We start from the raw sequence: 25,779 nt of genomic DNA on the forward strand, positions 1-25,779 counted from the left end.
GGTTGGTGGGCTTTTTTTTTGTGATGTCTGATTGTGCTGTGTGTTATATACCATGGCTGCTAGCATTGACCTGTTTGATTCTAGAACATCCGATTCTAGAACAATTTGATCAATGTTGGAAGGTAGACCTATTGTTAATTGCTGATTTCTTTGGTGTAGCTGTGTCTCACTCTGCTACTAAACATGAGTTTAAAGGATTGTTGGAGGCTTGCCTTGCAAAGGATGGAATTCTGCCTTAAAGTGTGGATTCTCTGGATGTTGTGACAGGGCCAGCTCAGAGAGCTGACGCAGCGAAAGCTGGGCTGTAGTCGGCTCTGTAGTTCAGCCTCGCATGGATCCCCAGGTTTCTTGCTCCCCTGGGGTAGAACCCTCATTGCTGGTGATGCTAAAGGAGCTGAAGCTGGAAATTAAGAAAGAGGAACATGAGTCAGAGCTTCTACCGATAGATGCTGACAAAGTTGAGTCTCTGCCAGGAAAGGTCCATACCTCTTCCTCACAAAGCTGCTTCCACAGCACCACTAAGTTTAGTGCCTCCTGGTATGCCAGTACCTAAGCCTTGTTCCTCTCGGGTGTCTGCTGATCCAGGCCACTCTGTGCCCACCACTGGTAACACCCAAGAAGTGTGGTCCTCCCTGACCCTAGAACAGAGCTTAGACTATGATGTGAAGGCTGCAGTCCCTCCCTTGTGTGTATGAGATAATGCCTGAAGTGTACACTCAGAATTTTAGAAACCAGCCAGACATACGTAGAATTCAAGTACATGTGATGTACTTGAACAGGAAGTGTGTAATTTAGCTACTGCTGCTACATTAGCTGATGAGTTTGTGTTAACTCAGAGCACGGTTTTCACTGCACCTTTGCCCCACAGTAAAGTCACTTAACACACCCTGGGAATACTATGTACTCCTCTCAGATACTTCTGCTTCTGCTTTCCCCATTTGAGACACATGAGTGTTTTTATTGTCATGAGTGTGGGCACATTATTGCTAACTGCCCTGCACTTAAGTGCAAGAATGCTCGTTCAGTGCAGAAAGTCAAGGCCATAATCACATTGCCTTCAGATATATCCTCACCTCCTACTGCTGGTTCTGTTTTCCAAACTTTTATTTTGACAGGTAAGTTTCTCTTTCTGAATTTGATGTGGTGAACAGCCTCTTGTGGGTTTACAGAACACTGGAGCAGCTGTGTCTTTTATATTAGACAGCATGCTGCTTTTTTCAGACATATTTGCAATACTTTGGGCATACTTTGATTTCTGCTTCATGTTTTTTTGAGAACAGATAGATTTAGCTGAATGGTCAGAGTGGCCATAAGTTCTGCATCGTCTGTGACTGGTGTTTCATTTATTTTAGAGAATGACATTGCCGATGGTAATGTGTTTTCTTTGGCTGAAGTAGTTACAATCCCTATTGCTGATACTTTGGTTACTGCTCAACAGGACCTGCCTGCAATATATCCTGCTTGTGTTTTAACTTGTGTTCAGACTTGTAAATTTGGTGATAAAGTGTCTTTTCCCAACACATTTGTGTGTGATGCCCCTGAGCTTGCTGCTGCATCTGTGTCTGACTATACTGTACAGCTATTGCTGATTGGTCTCTGTCTGATTGGGACACAGTTTACCAAATGGTTGTTCCAGAACAGTTACATTTACATTTACATTTATGGCATTTAGCAGATGCTCTTATCCAGAGTGACTTACAAAAGTGCTTTTTCATTTACTTCTAGTAGAGTACAGTAGGTTAGAGTCCAACATACCAATGAACTCGAATACTGTAGAATACAGGAATCAGTGCTGATACCTAGAAGTACAAAAATACATAAGGTCTATCTTAAACAATGATAAGTGCAATAAACAATAAGTGCTATAGTTTGTTAAACAACATAAACAATACCCTACAATAAATATTAAATTAGTCAGTCAATATGGGAGCAGTGTCAGTTGTCCTTTAAATATTCTGCACATAGATGGGCCTTCAGTCTGCGTTTGAAGACTGCAAGGGACTCTGCTGTCCAGACAGCAAGTGGGAGTTCATTCCACCATTTCGGAGCCAGGACAGAAAATATTTCAGATCTCATATGCTGTTTCTGGCTCATAAGCAAGGTGTTTTATGAGCAGTGGTTTTCTGTTCTTCCTTCTGCCCTGAGTTACCATTGAGTGGCTTTGTTGCATGCTGTTTGCAAATTAGCCAGCAAAAACCTGTGTTCTACCCATACAGCTATGAAAACACGATTTGACTGTAAGTCAAAATTGCGATCGTGTTCTTGCTCTTCTGCCCATTACAGGCTCCTCCCTGAGTAATCAATTTTTTGACCCCTTTGTGAAGTCTAATGTGTCTTCCACAGATGTTAGGTACCTCAATAATCAGCGCAAGTTGTGTCTGTGTCAAATAAACCTGCATAAGCCATGTGTAGATCACCAAAGACCCTTCAGATTGCTCAGTTACCCAACAATCCCCATCTCTGTTGCCTGTTCAGGTTGTTACCACCACTGTGGCTACTGAATACTCACCTGAACAAGATGACCTACATATTGTCAGAAATTGCACACCTTGTATGCCTCTCCCTAATTGAATCACATTGCAATGAGTATGAAATTCCCACTTTCTTTTCTGATGTCCCCACTTGTATCACTATTTTGCAACATGACATAGGTTCCCGTCCACCCATTACACAACATCCGTATTGTGTGAACCCACATAAGCATTCCATTATACATACGGAAACTGAATACCTTTTTAGAAGTCCCTAGTCTGTGGTGTTCCCTATGCCAATTGGTGCCAAAGCCGGATGGCTTTCGCCTTTGTACAGACTATAGAAAAGGCAAATGCTATCACCATCCCAGATTCGTTTCACATGAATGGAGGATTGCACTGATCGGATCAGTTAGGCTGCTTAAGTTAGTAAGCTCGACTGGATCAGTTTGGCTGCTTATGCTCGTAAGCTCAACCGGATCTGTTTGGCTGCTTACATTAGTAAGCTCAACCTGTTAAAAGGTTACTGGCAGGTTTCGCTTTGAGATATCTGCTTTTGTTACCCCCGAACAATTCCTACAATACACTGTAATGCCATTTGGCCTCAGATATGCCCCCTCCACATTTCAGCTTGGTCTTGTGCCAAACTGTGAATCTCATTTGGATGATATGGTAGTCTACTCACACACACCTGGGATTATGACATGTAAGTGTTAGAGACCGCATTTAAGAAATTACAGAAATCCTCCCTTGTTTTGAACCTACACAAATGTGAATTCTGAAAAGGGGAATTAATCTACCTAGGCAAGTCTGTTGGATGGTACTGTGTGCCCTCCTGATGCCAGAGTACAGTTTATCGACACTTTTCATCCCCCTTCAACAAGATGACAGCTTAGACGCTTTTTAGGCATAACAGGCTATTATTGTTGTTTCTGTAACAACAGAAACAACAATAGGTCCCAGACCCAGACCTGCCAGGTAGCCTTTGACTCTGTAAAGGTCCCAGACCTGCCAGGTAGCCTTTGACTCTGTAAAGTCTTTATTAATTAGCACTCCCATTCTTGTTACACCTGATTTCAGCTGCCCATTTAAACTTGAAGTAGATGCCAGCAGAACAGGACAACAGTCTTTGTTTTCTAGTGTGGGTTTGTTTGTTGTTTTGGCCTGGGTCACTCATAATGTCAAACATCAGTGTTACACTTTGTATTGTATATATTATATGCTACATATCTGTTTGTATAATACACTGGCACATTTAGAACTACCTTGGTCATCTCTGAGGTTTCTTTTCTTCAATTCTATTTCCATTTTGTTTAGCGGTTTAACAGATTACACAGAGTTTAAAATTGAGAATTAACTTGCCATTGGCAACATTTTTCTGGTGGTAGTGCACAAGGAGTTATCATATAACTTGAATATTTTCAAGTTATAGGATTCAGTTATTTCACTAAAAATGTCCAGTGAGTATGACTGAGCACACAAAAGGAAGAATTTTTATACCACCATACCAAAATGAACAACAGGACCATTATTGTTAATGTACTTGTTTCCCAGGTTGATCCAACAGTTCTTTTTGCACTGTAACAAGTGTAACACAGAGTTACATTCACAGTATTGATCTAAACATTTAAAGTGAACTGTGAAATATGTTTTGTTGCTGTTGTAATAGGTTTACGGGATTAGTGCACATAGTATTCTCAAGGCATACCAAGTGTAGGATTTATCCTATGTTAACTCTATTAGCTGTAGTTGGATTGAATCGCTACTGTGCTTGCTTTCTCTACCCAGATGTCCACCCAAAGAGGAAATGAATCAGCTCAACACACACACACACACACACACACACACACACACACACACACACACACACACACACCCCTTTGGTCAAATTCCACCATGTAATCAACAACTATGTAGAGGGAGCTGAAAATGTAGAAGGAGCTGAAAATATAGTCTTGGTGAGAATGAATGTGCTTTTTAAATTGCTCTCAGTCAAAGTACAATTTTACAGGTGTTCTTCTATGGGTTCAACATCTTTCAAGCAACAGGCCATATCACTTTCATTTACTTTGAAATGGTAAGAACTTACTTTGGTTTTAGAACAACAAATGACTAACACAATCTAAGTGTGATATATAGCAAAAGGAAGGGGTGGCACACACATCTCCCACCCACAGGTAAATCTTTCTATGTAGGAATCAGCAGTCAAAAGCACACAGGAAACATCAGCCAAGCCCCACCCACTTTATTCTGCATATATCCCAATCCCACACAAGCACCAGCAACCCAGTTTACTTAACTGTAGAGTAGATCCAGAGGATAGCAAACCTGGTAATCATGCTAAAAGCCTCAGGGTAGAGTGGGTGGGTGGAGTCCCTATGTCAAAGCATTAGGCAGTGCTTATGATACTGTAAACACAACACTCAGTGTACAGAGAACCAGGGTCTCCCAGCTGGCACTAGTGCTTGTAACACACCCTCCACCACTCCACATAAAAAGTTTGATCTTCATCAAAGCTGATTTTGTTTAGTTTTTATGGCATCTAAAAAGGGGTGTTAGTGTTAGTGAAGCCTTAGTGTTAAGAGTGCATTGATTTTACTGGGATCACTTATATCCCCTTTATCAGCTGTCTCCTACACCTAAAATGAATTTAAAGACCATCTGTTTCAACAGCTTGTTTAACACGACACTGTTAGTATCAGGCTTACCGACTAATAAGAATTAGAAAGTAGAGCAGAAGCAGTATGTAATGCTGGCATTTTACCCCTATCTACATCAGTCTCAAAGACATTTTTCTCTCTCTCTCTAGTTTCTGGATACCAAGGGCCACACTTTCAGCAATTTTTATTCAATTTGTGATTTTTGCCTATAGTTCTTATAAAATTACTTCGGCCCACTGAGCCAAAGACGGCCAGGCTACTATTTCTACAACTAAAAGAGACAATTCACTTTTAAAAAGATTATTTATTTATTTAAGCAAATGTATGTTCTCAAAACTGTAAATAGACTTCATTAGAATACAATTTTTTATATAGCTCGGAATGCTATTTATATAATGTATTGTCATGACAGTGTGCTATATAAATAAATTATTATTATTAATATTATAATAATAATAATTATTATTATTATTGCTATTATTGCTATTATTGTTATTATTACTCTGTCAAAAGGTTTGATTAGATAAATGATTAGATAAATAAGCTTTATTTATCTAATCATTTGTATCTCTTGATGTGCACATTTTGGTTTGCTACGTCCCTGGACCACTGAATGCAGGTCCTTGCTGAGTTGTCTGAAAGGAGATATTGCATATGAATGTCAACATTCTCGCAGCCTTGCAGACTGAGATTGCATCGAAACCTTCAGGAAGTTGTGTCAGAGATGTCAGCCTGGCTCAGTGGGCAACATTATGGAGGGGCCCGTGGTGCACTGCAAGGTGTCCTGTGTGTTGAAGACACTCTTGCTAGTACAGCCAGGCAGTGCAACAGGGCTCAGCACAACCTCCCAGATCCTCCTGATTGCATTAAGGCTGCCATGATGGGTGACCACTATCAGACAGGCATGCAATATTCCGCTCCTGCATGATGCATGACCATTATCAGACAAGCGAACAATGCACCACTCCTGCATATTGGTGACCATTATCAGACAGGTGTACAATGCAGCACTCCTGCATATGGATGACCATTTTCAGAAGGCATACAATACCGCACTCCTGCATATGGATGACCATTATGAGACAGGTATAAAATACCACACTCCTGCATATGGATGACCATTATCAGACAGGCATAAAATACCGCAGTCCTGCATATGGATGACCATTATGAGACAGGTATAAAATACCACACTCCTGCATTTGGATGACTGTTATGAGACAGGCATAAAATACTCCACTACTGCATGATGGATGACCGTTATCAGACAGGCATACAATACCTCACTCCTGCATATGACTGCTATCAGACAGGCTTTACATACCCAGTTGTTGACTAAAGAACCATCCAAATGCAAAAGGTCTATAAGAATGACATATTATTATGACTTTATAGTTTTTTGTTGTAGTTTTGGGTTTGGTTAAATAATTATATTTTTTTAAAAGATTTTACACACTTAAGACTTTGTATTTGACACATACAGATCTTACACTATATAAATGCTTATTGTAATGTGAAACACTAAATGTAAATGTGTGATATTTTGCATATGTGTTTCATATAGGATTTGGGCAGCTCATTTGAGTATGGGTATCATGTACTTTATATTAAATACTGTATATTATATACTGTATTTCATGTACTGTATACTTTATACTGTATATTTGCCTATGAATTGCTGCTTAAATATGATTTTGTTACTCTGTATAGCTCTATTCAGGATCAGGCTTCTGGTTAGCCTAGGCCTACATGTGCCAAACCTTAAGCCTGTTTTATAATGTAGGTTTGCACAGGTAGTAAATACTTCATTTCCACTATAACAGGCAGTTTAACTAATTTGCCCTCATGTGGGTATATGGAAACCATAATTTAGGAAGAAAAGGCTTCTCTTTTTAGATGTTTGAGATTCTATTCATCATATCTCTGATGAATGATTTTGTCAGGTATAGTGATAATGTCTGTGTCAGGGGAGAGTGGTGTCATATTCCCCATTATATTTCTAACTCTAACCTAACCTAGCCCTTTCCCCTAACCTAACCTAACCCCGAACCCTAAACAAACCTAACCATAACCCCAAAAAGGAGAAACTGGCATAGAAGACAAGTTCTCTAACCTTTCCCATCTTTTCCCTCACCTTCATTTTTTAGCCTTGTATGTCCTGCCTTACCTCTGATTCAAAGCATGTCCTGCTTTGGCTTCTAGGCCACATCTATGAACCATAAGAAACAGCAGTAGTTTCTTTGTACCAGCCTTATATGCAATGCAGCTTCCTCTCTCAGGGTATAATAAAGAAAAGATTTCCAGCAATGAGGCAGATGTCTCACTTATTGTACACTTTCAGTCTGTTTTCTAATGTAACGTGGGGTGGCCCGAGTGCCAAAGGGCGTGGAGCAGGATGCACAGATTTCCTCGACTTGGACAAACATTTAATTGAAACATAAAGACAACGGCACTCACATGTATTACAAACAATGAACGCAACACTGTTACCACTGAACAAACACGATAAACACGGTTACATTTAACAACGACAAGAAGAACATTTAACCTTAACACATTACGCCAATAATAACTGACAACACTGCACACAACGACAAGAGTTTAAATACACAAAGACTAACACAATACAGGTGTGTGCAGGTGTGGCTACGAACGTGACCCTCCTACTGCACGTGGCTGGCCAAATCACGTGCCTCGCGGGAGGCAAGCGTTCGGTGACATCTAAGTGAATAGTGTTTGAATAGTTTGAACTGTTACAGTACACAGCTGAAGAGCACATCCTCTGGATAAGAGAACAGATCCTCTTATACATAAAAGATCTTTGTAGACTCTGCTTGTCAGCTGGGACAGTTCAGACCTTCACCGCTCTCAGACAGAATAATCCAGCATTTCATATAGAGCCAAGAGTCTGCTGTCACAAAGTGTAAAATGTGCTGTTTACACCAGGCATTTTGGATGTGAGAGATAAAATAACCTGCACCACTTCCAGTCCACCATATTGTCATATATATGGGTAATGCATGTGTGGGTGGCAACCAAAGATTATCCCTGTAATCAGAGGAAAATCTATTCTAGAAAAGAGTATGTTCAAAGTCTACAACTTCACCAAAACAGCAAAATATGAACTTAGCATAGTTAAATTAGACCCATTCAGACATCTTGCCATTTCTCAATAGCAAGAAAAATTTAGTAGTTTATTGCTGTTTTACTTAATGCTAATTCTAAATCTGAGGTTGCTAATCCAGATTAACCCAAGGTACTCCACATGAATACTGTTCCATCTTCCAGCATGTCTAATCCAGGAAAATCACCTGCCTCAGATGTTGGGAACTTGAATTTAGCAAAAATATGATTTGGCTCTAGCTCCCAACTAAAATAATTCTAAATAATGTCTTAAATAATGTTCTAAACAAGATTATAAAGAATATTTGTGTACTGTTTTGTTCACTATTGAGGTTTTAACATTATGAGAGGTTTCATCATTATCTCTTAATCATCATTAAGAGAGCTATTTGTTCCTTGTTTTTTTGGATAATGTTTCTGTTTTAATCCATGCATAACTGTAAGCATATGCAACTTTATTATTTCACAACAACAAAGGCAACATCTTTAATAAGAACAACTAACAACTGTTAAAGACTATAACTCCAACCTCCAGGGCTTTATGTGCTGCCTTCCTGTGGCTATCAGATATTTATAGCACAGCTCAGCAGTGAGTGAGTGAGTGCATGCGTGAATTAGTGAGAAGGTGGGTGAATAGGTGAGTGAGTAAGGGCATCTCATCATATGGTTTCCATCTCATCCAGTTGTAGTTTATCTATTACATATGATGTGTGTCATCTCTCTTTCACTGAATCTGTGTTTTCAGCAAAATGTAATGAATGAATCTGCTACTGCACTGTACATTACCATTCACCTACACAACATTACCATACACTCACTGCACAAGTTTTGTTTTATTTTGTAACAAATTCATTTCTGCGCAGGAAGTATTTTCATACACCTTTAGAATACATCGAACAATCAGTGTACAGAGTACAATCTGTGTTGTCTGCAGGTAAGCGTATGTAGATCTTAAAGAAAATACAAGTGAAAGGAAATTCACTGTACATGAAATTATTTTTATTAATGATCATTCAAATCATCTCCACTGTGTGGTGGTAGCTAAGTGGTTAAGGTACTGAATCTATAATCAGAAGGTTGCTACTTCAAGCCCTACTACTGTTGGGCCTCTGAGCAAAACCCTTAACCCTCAAGTGATTAAGTTGTATTCAGTCATAGTTGTAAACTGCTTTAAAAAAACAAAGTGTCAGGTAAAACTAAATAAGATTTTTCAAAGAACTAGGAAAAATTCTACTACTTTTTCTGATAATGTGAGCTAAACCTTTGACATGCTAATGTTTGAGCCAGGCTGGCATTCTCTGAGTGAAATTCTCACCATCTCCCAGAAACACAGAATAAGTCAGGAGAGTTTCTAATTGAGGGAAGAAACATTTTAACAACATCACAGCATTATTGCAATCTGCCATTAGTGTGGGATAATTGTATTTGGTGCAAGACTGCCTTTTATATTGAGGCTTTCATCTTGTTAGAAGAAATGAGAGAGCATTATAATGTGCTTGTGCCTCCAATATCCAAGATCCTCTCCAGCTCTCACTCATAGTCTATGAATCCCTTCTCAAGTGTTCACCTTTCCAGCTCTGACTTTATAAGCAGACACAGAAACAGGTGTAACCACATATTGTTTTGACAAAATTTCCAGATATGTCCAGTGTTATTTAACAAATATATAAATTTGTACTGTTAAATTCTGCTTTTTCTTCTTAAATATGTAACTGGGACCTTGCAGAGCTTTTCCGATTGCCATGCTACTGCACACACAGTAAAATCACTAGGGTTGCAGTAAAACATTTGCGAACCTCTTGGGATTACGTGTATTTGTGATAATTGTAACCCAAATGTGATGAAATCATCATTTAAATCATATGAATAATAAATAAAGATGACCGTTTCTAACACACACATATAGATGAGTTAAATAGTCAAGGCAAATTATAGAAAAATTATGTGAACCCTTATATGTAGTAACTAGGGTTACCATATTTACTGGCAATAATTTCAACCAAATTATTTCTGTAACTACTGATCAGTCCTAGACAGTAGGTAAAACATAATTTGGCATGTTCCTCTATGCAAAACCTCGGAAACACCTTGTTTCAGATGACAGAAGAATATTTCAGTAGGACTGAGTGCATTTGAGTTACAACACAAAGTATCTTCTGCCTGTTGTGGGCTTTCCCAAAGCTATACTGCATTACCCAACTTTTTTTGTGTGTGTGTTTTAGATCACAGACAGATACCCTGGCATTCTGTGATTGTCTACTCTCGTATAACTAGCTTGGTCTCTCAAAAACAGCAAGCCATTGGGCTCTGAGATGGCAAAGTAGCTTTTATGTCATAATTCACAACTACAAAGATGCTTTTATATTTGATGATATTGCAGTGTTTTATGTGTAGTCTCTTTAAAAATAATGCTGAGTGTATTTACCAATTTTTGTTTCATCTGTCAACAGAACATTGGTCAACTTGTGATGTGGAACATGTAGGTGCTTGTTGTGTTTTAGAGCAATGGATTCCTCTGTGATAACCATTAAAATACTACTCTGATCTGATGTCTTTATGATGATAAACTCATGAACATCAAGTGCAAGGGATACCTGTCACCCTAGGAACCTCTAGTACTGTGAGGATGCAGATGTACTGATCTTGCGTAAGAATTCTAGAGGGTGCACATGCACTCAACTTGTGTAAGGATTCTACAGGGTGCACATGCACTGATCTTGTTTGAGGATTCTACAGGGTGCACATGCACGGATCTTTGTAGGATGTCCACTCATTTGCAAAGTGCTGCTGAGGTTCCTCCATGTGGACACTGCTTGCTTTACTGTGACCTGCTGGAGGCATAGGTCTGTAGAAATGCTTTAGTAACCCCTTACAATCTTATTAGCTTCTACCACCTTTTTTCTAAACCTCTAAAATCTTGTCTTGACTGGGCCACAGTAAACATTATGCAGCAGTTCTGTTGTGGAAAGCAAGCAAGAAAAACTCTGTATTTTTTATTTATGGCAATGCAAGTCAAATCAGTCATGCATCTCATTAGATTACAACAGCTGATTCCAAAAAGCTTCTTCCCAAAATATTTAGTTACCTTTTCCATCATTAGCTTTGATTGCTGAAACCGTAAGTTCAATAAAGTTTAGCATTAAATGCTGTGTGTATCTGATTTACAGACTTTTTCTAAATACTCTAAGTGATACTGTGAGAGCTCATCAAACACTGCTGAGTTCACTGTGTGCCTATGGCATGAACATAATGTCATCATGTATTGTCCCTCAGACATGCTCTGAGCTGATGCTTCTAAGCATATGCAACTGGACAAATGCATAGCAATCCTACTCATGCTTAATCTGTTTAAAATATTAAAATAATGTCTTTCTGGAATGAGGCAGTGTGGTATGTCTCAGTATTACTGTAGTAACTGGTTTTCTCTCTCTCTCTCTCTCTGTGCATGTGTGTGTGTGTGTGTGTGTGTGTGTGTGTGTGTGTGTGTGTGTGTGTGTGTGTGTGTGTGTGTATGTGTGTGTGTGTGTGTGCGCATGTGCATAGATGATTTTCTTCCCTGAGGAAAGGATCAGCACACCCACTGCAAATCTTCCAGCACTATCTCTGCCTCTAACTCCCAGGTGAAACACATATACACACAGACAAACAGACACCCACACATGCACACTCACATACACAAGCACGCAAACACACACATGCAGTCAATGTTTGAGACACTAAACTGTGAGCCCACATCAAAATGTCTGGCACATCATAAATCAAGTTTCCTGCAGATACCCACAGAGATCTGATTCTTAAGTATCATAAGACAGATGGGGCTGCAGTTTGCTCTGGTACGGGTCGATCCCTGCAGCTCCAAGACATGTGGCCCCAGTCTACTGCTCACAGCATCACAGAAACATGCAGCCTTTCCGCAAAACCAACTAAGAATTTCAATAAGACCACAGATATTAAGTCTAATTGCAGTATTCCTCTCTCACAGACTTTAATCTCACCATTTTAAGCAATACAATATATCCCATCTATGTATTCTTTTAATGTACATTTGATGGTGAAAATGTGATTTAATGTAATAATCTAAAATATGTTAAATATTTACTATGTACTGGGCAGAAACAGAAGGTCAAATCTCTTACGATGAATTTCAGTGGCTCCTTTATCACTGTCATCTGCGGTTAGTTTGTGTTTTGAGTAAGAGCATTTGCTAACTGAATATGTTTTTGTTTCAGTAAGGATTGTTAAGGGATTGTAAGGATTATTAGTGATTGTAAGGATTATTAATGATTGTAAGGATTATTAAAGTCATTTCTGATTCTGCGTAGTGAATTCTGTCTTGAGAGATTATTCAAACTTGCCTCAGTTTCATCATGTTTGTTTATGTAAGGCCAGTTAAAGAGCAGTGCACCCCTTCTGCAGCTGGAAGGTCCTCTGAGATATCATGGCCTGGCATCATGATTGTGGCCCCTATGGCAGCTTCCAAAGGCAGACAGCAGTAACATTGGACTGTTGTAGTGAAGGCCAGGAACAGCATGCAGTGCCCAAAGGCTCAGAGAACTAGAACATATTAGGGCTCTGCCTTCATATCTACGGTCATATCAGCCACTAACATGAATCACTGCAAAGAAACACGGGCTCTGAATATTAAACAGTGCTGCTTTAATTATCCAGATTTTTTTCAATTAAGAAATTCAATCACCCATGTTTTAAAAAATATGCACTTTGCACTCATGATCCTTTTATGAGAGTTACAAATGAAGGAGCTTGTCTTTTTTCTCCAGTAAAGTGTGGTTGTATTAATGAATATGTACATACATATCCAGTGTTTGGTTTTTATTTCTGAGGGTGGGATAATAATAGGACCTAATTGCTGTTGTCATTTTTTGAAAAAGTACTTCAGCTTCTCATCTTTGATGTCAGCATAATGCTGAAATCCAACATGTATCTTACTGAAAGTGCTACAGAGGAGCAAGAGAGACACCTAGTGGAGAAAATAGGTATTCCTGGATTTGAGATTAGTTGGTTGACTAGTTTCCATCATTTATAATCACTGAAGCACAACCACAATAAGATTCACTGTTGAGAAATGTATGACCTTTGCATTTTTGCTGCTTGAACTGCAGGAAAAAAGATAAATGTCCTTTAAAAAAATGGGATTTCACAATATATTCACTTAAAAAGCATGGTGTGTAATCATTTTTATCTGTTGCCATTTAATCTACACCTGTAGAGATGTACAAAACTAGTGTTTTTAGCTATGCAACATATGTTTTTACAAAGGGCAGTATTTCAGTGTCACATACAGTGTCAAAAACCACCTAACAACTTGATTCAGTCTACCCCTGATTAACCCTAATCCTGATGCAGTCTACACCTGACTAACCCTAATCATGTCTAGTCTACACCCGATTAACCCTAATCTTGATCCACTCTACACCTGATTAACCCTAATCTTGATCCACTCTACAACTGATTAACCCTAATCCTGATCCTGATCCAGTCTACACCTGATTAACCCTAATCCTGATCCAGTCTACACCAGATTAACGCTAATCCTGATCCAGTTTACATCCGATTAAAACTAATCTTGATCCAGTCTATATTTGATTAACCCTAATACTGATCCTACATCCAGAGTGTGATGATTTCGGCATACAGTTTAACGGCTGAGTAGGAATTTTTAACTGTGATGTAAGCGGCCCTTTATTTTATCCACCTGCATAAAGAGCACACGGCAAAAACAGGCTTTAGCAGGCCTCTCTCAGCTGCGTCTTCTCTTATAAGGACACTTTTATTAATTATCAATAAGAAAAATAAAATTAAAACATTATGACATTTTTTTAAAATCAGGTAATAAGAATTACATGCTCCACATTTACTGAACAGCATGACATTCGTATGTAATTAACAGCGTAATTTAACATACCTGCATAAAGAGCACACACGGCAAAAACTGAGGCTTTAGCAGGTTTCTACCCTTCACTCTTCATTAAAAAGTTACGTTAGGAAAATTAGAACCAAACTAATCTCTAATAACGAGAGTTCCATGACTCATCTACAAACACGGGAATGCATTAAAGTTTAAATGTTCTGTGAACAACTAGCATCCATCTCTCACTTCAACAATGAATAGAAAAAAGGCTCTTAACCATATAAAACAGTATTTTAGTTGCACAACACACAACCAGTACATTATAAAATGGTTATGTGACTGAATGAACTGGGTTTATGTCGAAAATGAGAACATATTATACATATTTAGAGCTAAAAATATGGAGCAGCGCCACACACCTCTTATAACGGTGTTTTTCAAAGAGGACATTTGTGTGATTGCAGCCATCTATAACCCACACGACGACTGCTAAAACTCTGCCCACGCACATTAAATTACTTACTTTACTGAGTGGAAGGGGGATTCAAATTCAATATGCGGCAAATCTGTGCTGACTGTTGACTGCAGAGGAGCAGCAAGCTGTCATAAAGCTAGCAGCAAGGCAGTGCTATGCGCAATTATACAAGACGTGAAGCAATTCTGCATTAGTTGGAATTGAGTAAGTTGAGGAATAGCTAATTTGTCCTTTAATAACTGTTAAAGAGCTTGTTTGAGTTTATTCTGAGATATTACAGAGTTTTACCAGAGTGTCTTCAACCCTGAGACTCTACATGAAAAAAAATAAATTTCTGCTTTTTTTGCTCCTGAAAATCTGTCTGAAGGCTGCGGTCATTCGTAACTGGGGATCTAATATATGATAATATGATTAACATAGTGATAATATGATTTATTTTTTTTTAATCTAAAACAGGGCTTCATGTCGTTGATTTATGTCTGGTCTTTTTGCGCCATCTGCTGGTGTCCGCAGTATTATCCAAACTACTGTTTATGTAAAAAATGCAAAAAAGTCCATAAAGCTGAAACTTTACTCCAACATAATTAATTACTTCAGTCTGACTCACTTGACCTCTTAAGGGTTAATTGTACACTGGTGATTTTACTATGCAAAACATTTAAATAATTTGTAAGTACATGATTCCATTTATATATTATGATTTGTTCTTGGGTTACCCTGAAATGAGACATACTACAATAATTTTCAGAACTATGATCTAATGCATTTTTATTCAACCCTTTAAGGGTGGTTTTTGTTTTCATTTTGGTTTTACTCAGAATGTTCACAACTTTAATCCCACACTAGACCTTTAGGTTTCATAGGAATTGCATGTTTACACCTTTTATATTGAACTAATATAGCTAACCCTCTATACCTAAATAAACTCTGCAGTGTGTCTTATGGCAGCTCTTCAGTTGATTAACCGATTGATGTGTTGAATACATCATCATTTCTTGTTTATATTTTTTTCTATACACAATGTAATGCCATCATGTGTGAGAAAAACAAGGCATGTCCAATGGCATAGTGAGCATTTACAAAACATCTCTCAGTGTAAGTAAAGATAATGGAAAAATTGAAATTGGAAATGTTCTGAATAATAGAGAAAGTCTTTTGTTATCTGGTATCAGGCCCTTGTTATAGCCAGAGTATCTTACAATTCACTTGAGTAAGCACTAGATTCTTATTTGATATGGTACCTGAATTAAGAAATTATCTGGACATTTTTAGCAATAAAACTGATAAAAGGGACACAGTTCAGCTTTTGGCTGTTAGCTGTCCGTTATGTGTTTATAGAGTTCTGATAAACAGTCAGGAAGCTTCATATTTCAAAAACATTTTGAGAAATTTTGTAGGATTAATTTTAACAAGCTCTATACTTTGTCAGATACCCTTGTCACACCTGAAGCTCCTGATGATACCTGAAAAAGGAATAGCAACCTTACAGGTTTCTCCCCACTGCTTAAATACTGGTTTGGAGCTGTTTTTGAATGTAGTTGAGTTTAGGTTTTTATAGTTTGTTGTTGTTGTTGTTGTTGTTGTTGTTGTTGTTTTAGCTCTACATTGCATTCAGCTTCCTCGGTCTGCATTCCAGCTTCAGAGCCTTAAGATTATTTAATAATTTGCTTTTAGGCAATCCACTTGTATTTTCCCTGGTATTAAAATGTTCATTTAAACTATTCTAAAAAATAATTTTAACAAAAACTAATATAAACACTGATATTATTAAGGGAAGCCCTCATTCAGGCCTCTCTGAGAATGCCTGCGCAAGTCTAGATTTCCGCTCCTTTCCAGTAGATGTCATCTGTGCACATAACAACGGAACTATGCGCTTATATGTAATGGCCGTATATGTAATAATAAATGTAGATTAAAAATGGTTGTGACTAATCATCAGCTGATCGGTGCTTCTTTTAGGGTATGGTCATTCATGCATGTTTATTCATTAGCTCATTTATAAGTCTTGTTGTAAGATATGTTTGGATTTTTACACGGTTACATTGACAAGTATATGAATGAGCGAGTAAATAATTAAAGAGTAAAAATAGCCGGCTGAGGCTCAGCCGATGCAGTGTTTTATTTGTGATGGTCTGTGGGTAGTTGATCAAGTGACCCATCAGTGAAAATGGCGCTGCCATCACCTCCTTCATTCGTTGAAGTGCTGGGTGGGGCTTACCAGTCTTTGGACATTTCCTCCCGTATCGGGTTTCTCCACAGCCCTGGCATTTAAACCTGCTGTAGCAGGCAGCCGGGAAGTCTGTCAGTTTCTGTCTTTTTCTGAGATTCTCCGTCGCCGTTGTTTATACGCCTGTGTTTTCTTTTGCCACGAGGCTTTGTAAAAATAGGCATCATCCCGTATGTAAGGTAATTTAGCGTCTGGTAGCTTTGTTGCATGAATTTTGTATTCCTTCGCAACGTTCGACAATTGGCCATGCTTTTTGATATTACATATATATAGCATTTGAAATGTTTACTATGTATTAGCCTGGACTGTGTTTTGTCGCTGACTTAATAATAGTTAAATGCATTTCGTTTTGAGCCTGGCCTACAATAGATGAAGAATGCGCCTGTAGCCTAGGTTAGTGTTCAATATCGCCATCGACAAAACCACTTTCCCGGAATCTGCACCTGTCTGTCTGTTTGAAAGCGCGACAGTAAAGTCAAAGGAGACTGTAAGGTTGTCGGACTTCGAACTGCATCATGTTCAGCTGGCTTGGGAAGGATGACAGGAGGAAAAGGGATCCTGAGGTCTTTCAAACCGTCAGTGATGGACTCAGAAAGCTCTACAAAACCAAGCTACTGCCCCTAGAAGAACACTACAAATTCCACGAGTTTCACTCGCCCGCTTTAGAAGATGCCGATTTTGACAATAAGCCCATGGTGCTCCTCGTGGGACAGTATTCCACGGGGAAAACAAGCTTCATACGGTATGTTGTCTAGTCTTGATTTCTGTGAATTAAGGGAAACCCCACAATAAAAGTCGATTAATTGCGAGCGTAGGCTGCCACGCCCACTCATAAAAGTGAGACAGGTTTCAGTAACGGACATAACATAATGTGACATCATGTCACAGGGGACAAATTTTATGTTTACTGTGCACTGGTCGGTGTTGTTATTTATGCTGAACAAAGGATATTATTCAGATTATGAGTTATGAAAATACACATAGTATGACCATTTGTTGTTTACACTAATATAATTTTGTGATTGTTCTTTCTCATGAATTAACTGGCACACTGGCATAATTTATCCCTCAATAGTAAGTTTGATATGATCATCAGAGTAGTGTTTAAAGTCTGATTTCAGTCCTGGTGGAAGAGAAGGACGATTAACAGGGGTCGTATCTCTCACGTCATTGTGTTGTCCGTACAGTGGTTTAGATCGTGCATGTCACCACTGGCCTGGACAAAAAGGTGGAAAAACAAGTGTTACCTCTTCATCTGACCCTGACATGACTATGGTGATATCACGCTAGCTTCTCAGCTGAAGTCTTTCTTAGGGATAAACCCAGCCAACATGTTCTTTCCTTAACACACTTTCTCATCCAACAAAGCTTGCTCTGCTGTCTTCAGGTTAATTCTATTGTTTTATTTTTGAACGGTCTCTTTATTGATTAGACATCAAACTTATAACCTTTTATGTTTGAATGTTGTCTTTTGCCTGAGAAAAAGAGCAACTTTAGGCAGCAACTCCAGGACAGCATGAACAGACTGAGATTAAGTCTAAGTACAGAAATGTTCTAGAGGCTTCTTCCCCTTAGATCATTTGAGTTTGATCTCCCAGTACCTTAACAGCTGGAGTTTTGGGATATTTGTTGAGGTGGCAAACACACTGATTAACATGATTTGTTATTTTAGTGTGCATGAATCAATAGTGCATGCCTGCTGTGAGAATATACAGAGCAACAAGCTGTACTTGAGCCTGTTCCTGTGTCTGTGCATGTGTGTGTGTGTGCATGTATCTGCATGTGTGTGTGTGTCTATGTGTGCACCCAAACATGTTTTCCTTGCACTTTTTCTTCTGTGTCTTCATAGAGGACACAAGAATCTTTGTGGCCACAACCTGAGTCATGCTGTCTAATCACAGAACTCAAAAGCAACTCACTTCTCCTGTTTGTATTCTCACATTAGCACTTTAGTGAGAATATCAACGACCATTGGAACTCCAATGGTTAAGACACAGTGGCCACTGTCTTATTTATTGCATAAAATATTTATGTACATTACAATCATATAATATTGAAATTACGGCCTGTCTTAAATATCTGTAGTATATTAAATGTCCAAGGCAAGTCTTCAGACATTTCTTTTCTAGTTTTGACATACTTGCTCAGATGGGCCTGATCAGTGACGAATAATCCCCCAGTGTCCTGGAATGAGCTGCTCTGTGTGCATGATGTTGTGCTGTGCCCACAGCCTCATCTTGAAAGTGGCTTATCTGATATTTGTCAGGCATGGGCTTTATGTGTCTAGTGGCAGCTGACTTGTAGGGGTGGTATACCCAGTATAATATACCCAGTATATTAAACCATGCTGTATTTATAAATCTGTACCTTTAAAGGGAGCACAGTGCTTAAAGAAGAACAAGAAGTACTCTAATATCTCTCATATTAAAATATACAAAATATTTTTAGATTGTGTTGCTTGAGTTGTATGGTGCAGTATGTGATATATTCCAATGACAGACCCTGTAAGGTAATTTGATGTCTCTTCATCTATAACTCATCTCTTTATTAAATGGATGGATGGATGGTTGGAAGTGACGCGTGTTGTCTTTACACAGATACCTCCTGGAGCAGGACTTTCCAGGCATGCGAATAGGCCCAGAGCCCACTACAGACTCCTTCATCGCTGTAATGCATGGAGACATTGAAGGGCTCATACCAGGAAATGCTTTGGTAGTGGATCCTAAAAAGCCTTTTCGCAAACTTAATGCTTTCGGCAATGCATTCCTCAACAGGCAAGTACAATTACCAAAGCAATATCTAATACTTCTTAAACAGTAAGATATGTTACACAATTTAATATATGTTTGTACTGTACAGAATTTTGCAATAACTTGATCTGAAAGACCTGGCTGATGGACCTAGTGTGTCCTCCGACATTATAGAACTGAAAAGATATATCCTACTGTGTTTTCCAATGCTTCAGAAGACCACAATCTACAGGTGGGGCAGTATGAGTGTAGGAGTTCAGCTAGGTAGGGAGGTACAAGACCGTGCAGAGCTTTGAATGTAAGGAGGGTTTTAAACTGAATGCGTTCAGGGACAAGGAGCCAGTTTAACTGATGTAGACTAAGGGTGATGTGGGCTGATTTCCTTATATGAAGGAGGATTCTCACGGCTGAGTTTTGGACATATTGAAGTGAGTGGATGGTTTTGTTAGGGATGCCAATGAAGAGAGAGTTAAAGTAGTCAAGACGGGAGGTGATGAAGGCGTGAACCAGGGTCTGTGTCTTGTTTGTAGAGAATGGCCCTAAGCCTAGCGATATTACAGCGGGGGAAAAAAGGCTTTTTTACCAGTGATTTGACGTGGGGTTCAAATGAGAGTATGGAGTCAAAAACCTCATGAAAGTTCCTAACCGTGAATGAGGAATTGATCAAGACACCATTCAGATTTAATTTAAAATTGGAGAAATTTGAGAATCTCATGATGATGAGTGTGATGACACATTACTCATAATGACTATTGTGATGTAGCACATTAATCTCATGATGACGATTGTTGTTATTATTATTATTAAAAACATATAAATACAAATACTTTAAATAATTCTACAGTCATTGCCACAGGAATGGGTTTGCTCAAAATTTTGCCTCAGAATGCTGCCATGAAGAATAAGGAATGGTATCAAAACATCCTCCAAGAGCAACTAATAATTGAGGTACAATTATAAGAATTTCATAAGTTGTTTAAATTTTTATTGACAAGTACATCCAGTTTAAGCAAAGACTTTCTATTTAATGTTGACCCTTCATTTTCTAAGACTTATGCAGTTCGCCTTGGCATGCTAGATATCAGCTTCTGGACAAAATCTTGACTGATGGCAACCCATTCTTGCCTAATCAGTGCTTGGAGTTGATCACAGTTTCTGTGTTTTGTCTGTCTGCCTTCTTTTTGCGGATTGACCACAGGTTCTCAATGGGATTGAGATCTGGGGAGTTTCCTGGCCATGGACCCAAAATGTCAATGTTTTGTTCACCGAGCCACTTGGTTATCACTTTTGCCTTGTGACATGGTGCACTGTCATGCCGGAAAAAAAGCATTGTTCATCACCAGATTGCTCCTGGATGCTCTTAGAGGATGTTTTGATAACATTCCTTATTCATGGCAGTGTTCTTGGACAAAAGTTTGAGCAAACCTACTCCCTTGGATGAGAAGCAACCCCACACATAAATGGTCTCAGGATGCCTCAATGTTGGCATGACACAGGATTCATGCTAGTGCTCACCTGTTCTTCTACTGGCCAATCATTTGTCCAGATGTCCCAAACAGCTTGAAGGCGGCTTCATCAGAGCAAATAACTTTACCCCAGTCCTCTGCAGTCCAATCCCTATACTTCCTGGAGAATGTCAGTCTGCCCTTGATGTTTTTCTTGGAGAGAAGTGGCTGCTTTGCTGCCCTTCTTGACACCAAGCCATCCTCCAAAAGCCTTTGCCTCACTCTGCATGCAGATGCACTCATTCTTCCATTTCCTTCTTCCATTCCTGAACAAGCTCTGCACTGGTGGTGACCCGATCCTGTAGCTGCATCCTCTTTAGGAGATGGTCCTGGCGCTTTCTTGACTTTCTTGGGTGCCCTGAAGTCTTCTTAACTACAATTGAACCTCTATCCTTGAAGTTCTTGATTCGATAAATGGTTGATTTAGGTGCTATCTTACAAGCAGCAGCATCCTTGCCTGTGAAGCCCTTTTGATCCAATGCAATGAAGAATGCATGTGTTACCTTGGAGGTAATCATGGTTAACAGAGGATAACTTCATACACCACCACCCTTTTAAAGCAGCCAGTGTGCTCTTCTAATCAGCATGACAGAGTGGTACCTGCTGCCTTGTCCTTGTTAACACTTTCTCCTGAGCCAACGAGAAGCTCACTGAAATTGTTAGCAGGTTACTTTGTGGCATGGCTGAAATGTAGTGGCTGGAATGCAGTAATTTTTGTGATTACTCTTTACAATCTAGAGTTAATGCAAATTGCCACCATAAAAACTGGAGCAGCAAACTTTGTGAAAATCAAAATTTGTGCTAGTCCCAACCTTTGGCCGTGATTTTATAGCGGTGTATTTGTGTGTGGTGGTGTATTTGGTGGTAGTGTGTATAGCAGTGTGTTTGTGTTTGGTGGTGTTTGTGTTTTATTTGTGTATGTGTTTCAGGTGACTGCCTTGGTTTTCATATGTATTTATAGATGTACATGTCATTTATGACTCTACAAATAGCAGCAGCTCTGGATGGAGCTTCACTGGAACAACGGCGTCTCCCTTGGGCTCAGAAAGACATTCAGTACTGGACACATCAATGCTATTAAATGCAGAATTGTGAACAGGGATATTTGTTGGAGGGAAGACAGTAAAGTCCTATTGGTTTATTGGTCAGTCTTTATTTGTGGATGTTGATTGAATTGTTTCAAATAAGATAAAGTCAGTATGAAATTAAAAGATGCTTTTCTTAAACCAGTCATCTTAAAGTTATCAAGGTCTGGTGTTGCATAAATCACATGCACCTTAGTAGTAAAAGCTTTGTGAAGAAATGTAACAGTTTGCATATATATATATATATATATATATATAATGACCTTTTATGTCATTTACTCATACACTCCCTGGTCAAAAAAAAAAAAGTCACCACCTGGATTTAACTAAGCAAATAGGTAAGAGACTCCCATTGGATAATTTCTGCATGGGTGATTGTTTCAGTTGGCAAGACGTTATTTAACCCTAACTGATGCAGTGAATAGCTTCTCAGTTGTTAAACAATCATGTCAAAAGACACATCCTGTGGTCATGGAAAATATGTTAATCTGTTTCAGAAGGGTCAAATTACTGGCATGCATCAAGCAGAGAAAACATCTAAGGAGCTTGCTGAATTTAGTAAATTAAGGTTAAGAACTGTCCAACGCATTATTAAAAAGCGGAAGGACAGTGGGGAAACATCATCTTTGAGGAAGGAATGTGCTCGGAAAAAACCTTGAATGATTGTGATCAGCGATCACTTAAACGTGTGGTGAAATCAAATCATAGAAAAACAACAGTAGAACTCAGAGATATTTAATAGTGAAAGTAAGAGCATTTCCACATGCACAATGCTGTTAGGGATTTGGACTAAACAGCTGTGTAGCCTTAAGAAAACCACTTGTCAGTAAAGCTAACCAGCAAAAATGGATTTAGTTTGCTAGGGAGCATAAAGATTGGACTCTGGAGCAGTGGAAGAAGGTCATGTGGTCTGATGAGTCCAGATTTACCCGGTTCCAGAGTGATAGGTAAGAAGATCAGGGTAAGAAGAGAGGTGGCTGAAGTGGTGCACCCATTATGCCTATTGCCTACCGTACAAGCCTGTGGGGGCAGTGCTATGATCTGGGGTTGCTGCAGTTGGTCAGGTCTAGGTTCAGCAACATTATGTGCCCAAAGAATGAGGTCAGCTGACTACTTAAATATACTGAATGATCAGGTTATTCCATCAATGGATTTTTTTCTTCCCTGATAGCACGGGCATATTCCAAAATGACAATGCCAAGATGACTATGCCAGGATTCATCGGGCTCAAATTGTGGTTCAGAGAGCAACATTTTCACACACGGATTGGCCACCACATAGTCCAGACCTGAACCCCAGTGAGAATCTTTGGGATATGCTGGAGAAGACTGCGTAGTGGACCAAATTTCCCATTATCAATACAAGATCTTGGGGGGGAAAAATTAACACAATTCTTGACAGAAATAAATGTTGTGACATTGCAGAAGCTTGTGGAAACAATGCCACAGCGAATGCATGCCGTAATCAAAGCTAAAGGCGGTCCAACGAAATATTAGTGTGTGTGACCTTTTTTTTTGGCCAGTCAGTGTAGAATATCCCAGTATAGTACAGTAGGTTAGAGTCCAACATACCAATGAACTAGAATACTGTAGAATACAGGGATCAATGCTGATACCTAGAAGCACAAAATACCTAAGGTCTATCTTAAACAATGATAAGTGCAATAAACAATAAGTGCTAGTCTTTGTTAAAGAACATAAACAATACCCTACAATAAGTACTAATTAGTCAGTCAATATGGGAGCAGTGTCAGTTGTCCTTTTAAATATTCTGCAAATAGATGGGACTTCAGTCTGCATTTGAAGACTGCAAGGGATTCTGCTGTCCAGACAGCAAGTGGAAGTACATTCCACCATCTAGGAGCCAGGACAGAAAATAGTCTTGGTGCTTGTCATCCATGAGACCTGAAGCAATGCATTTCAAGCCGAGCCTTACTTGAGGTTTGAAGTACTCGAGGTATGGCTCGGGCTTTGACCATTGACCTCATGTATGAAGGGGCTGGTCCATTTTTGGCTTTGTAGGTAAGCGTCAAGGTTTTAAATCTGATGCGTGCAGCTACTGGGAGCCAATGAAGGGAGTGCATCAGTGGAGTAACCTGTAAACCTCGGAAGATTGAAGACCAGTCGTGCTGCTGCATTCTGGACAAGTTGTAGAGGTTTGATGGCTCTTAGAGGAAGACCAGCAAGTAGTGAGTTGCAATAATCTAGCTTTGAGATCACAAGAGACTGCACAAGCACCTGGGTAGCTTCCTGTGAGAGAAAGGGCCAAATCCTTCGTATGTTACAAAGGAGAAATCTGCAAGACTGGGTTAGATTAGAAACATGAGTTGAGAACAACAACTGGTTGTCCTAAATTATGCCCAGGCTACAGGCAGCTTCAGATGGTGATACCAGGGAGTTCTCGAAGGAAACTGTGAGGTCATGGTAAGGGTTGGGAATACCTGGGATGAACAGAAGGTCTGTTTTACTGGGGTTGAGCTTCAAGTGGTGGGCTGTCATCCATGATGCGATGTCAGTCAAGCATGCTGAGATCTGTCTCGAGACCTGCGTGTCATCGGTATAGCAGTGGTAGGAAAAATCAGAGATAGATATTACATCACCAAGAGAACAAGTATACAAAGAGAAGAGAAAGGGGGCCTAATACTAAACATTGTGAAACACCAGTGGAGAGTCTACATGGTTTGGATGAGGATCCTCTCCATGTCACCTGATAGGACTGTCCCTCCAGATAGGACTGAAACCATCTCCAAGCAGAGCCAGTCATACCAAACCTGGAGTGAACAGAAAGAAGAATGTTGTGGTTCACTGTGTCAAAGGCTGCTGAAAGGTCTAGAAGAATCAAAACAGATAGCAGTTTGGCAGCTTTAGCAGCATGAAGTTTTTCCGTCACTGCTATGAGGGCCGTTTCTGTAGAATGTGCCGGTTTGTAGTCAGACTGATTGGGATCTTGCAGCTGGTTCTGGGTGAAGAAAAGAGACAATTGAAAAGAGACAGTTAAAATTTACAACTTTAATTACACACAGGATAAGATGTCAAATATCCTGTGCCAATCCATTAGAGTTTCACATAGGGCCCCGCCCACTCTCTTCATACGAGAAAGCACAACACCGCCAGCTCTTCTCACGGGTCATCAAGTAGGCACCTTTATTGATGTTTCACTGAATTAAGCCCACAACAACAAGGTTCAACAGTGAGGTCTGAGGTCACAGACCCCCCATTATGAAAATGAACAAATGATCTTTATTACAATTTTTATATATTAACATGAAACGTGTGTTTGCTATTCACCAGGGTACATGTGGTGTTTAGTGAGGGGGATCAGGTTTGCCCTGTTGGGGTGAAGTTGTATGTTAAACTTGATAAACATATTTTAAACATATTTCTTCCATGTAGCTCATGTTCCCCTTGAAAATCTAACTCATTTTATAACAAATACATTTTACTCAACTTGAGTCAGATCTCATGTCCCTGGATAAGTCCCCCTTAGAAAATATTTTTTTCCAGTCTCATTGATTATATGAGGTTGCTAGCTCTCAATCACATAGAACATTTAGCTGATGGTTTTGTCCAAAGCAACTTACAATTATGACTGAGTACAACTTAAGCAATTGCAGG

The 25,779-nt window shown here is 39.3% G+C and overlaps 1 protein-coding gene and 1 long non-coding RNA gene across 6 annotated transcripts in view; one reads left to right on the top strand and one right to left on the bottom strand.

Annotated features, from left to right (window-relative positions):
* The first annotated feature begins 1,027 nt into the window (after positions 1-1,027).
* The window catches only part of ehd3 (EH-domain containing 3), a 43,125-nt gene continuing 18,373 nt past the window's right edge, over positions 1,028-25,779 (top strand). Inside the window, exons 1-3 of one of the 5 annotated variants that reach the window (XM_081717216.1) lie at positions 1,028-1,115; positions 11,798-11,874; positions 19,423-19,599. In XM_081717216.1, coding sequence (XP_081573342.1) covers positions 11,798-11,874; positions 19,423-19,599 — 254 coding nt within the window. In that variant the 5' untranslated portion in view covers positions 1,028-1,115. Of the gene's footprint in view, positions 1,116-11,797; positions 11,875-16,781; positions 17,568-19,422; positions 19,600-25,779 lie in introns of those variants that run through there. The other 4 variants (XM_081717214.1, XM_081717215.1, XM_081717217.1 and 1 more) reach the window with 4 other exon arrangements.
* Positions 17,698-19,103, bottom strand: LOC145658702 (uncharacterized). Its single transcript, XR_014124470.1, has 2 exons — positions 18,966-19,103; positions 17,698-18,041 (listed from the first exon to the last, which is right to left on the bottom strand). It is a non-coding gene; the product is annotated as an uncharacterized LOC145658702 (long non-coding RNA).

This window comes from Electrophorus electricus, chromosome 7, assembly GCF_041902795.1.
Source record: "Electrophorus electricus isolate QZ-2024a chromosome 7, ASM4190279v1, whole genome shotgun sequence".
NCBI classification, from domain to species: domain Eukaryota; kingdom Metazoa; phylum Chordata; class Actinopteri; order Gymnotiformes; family Gymnotidae; genus Electrophorus; species Electrophorus electricus.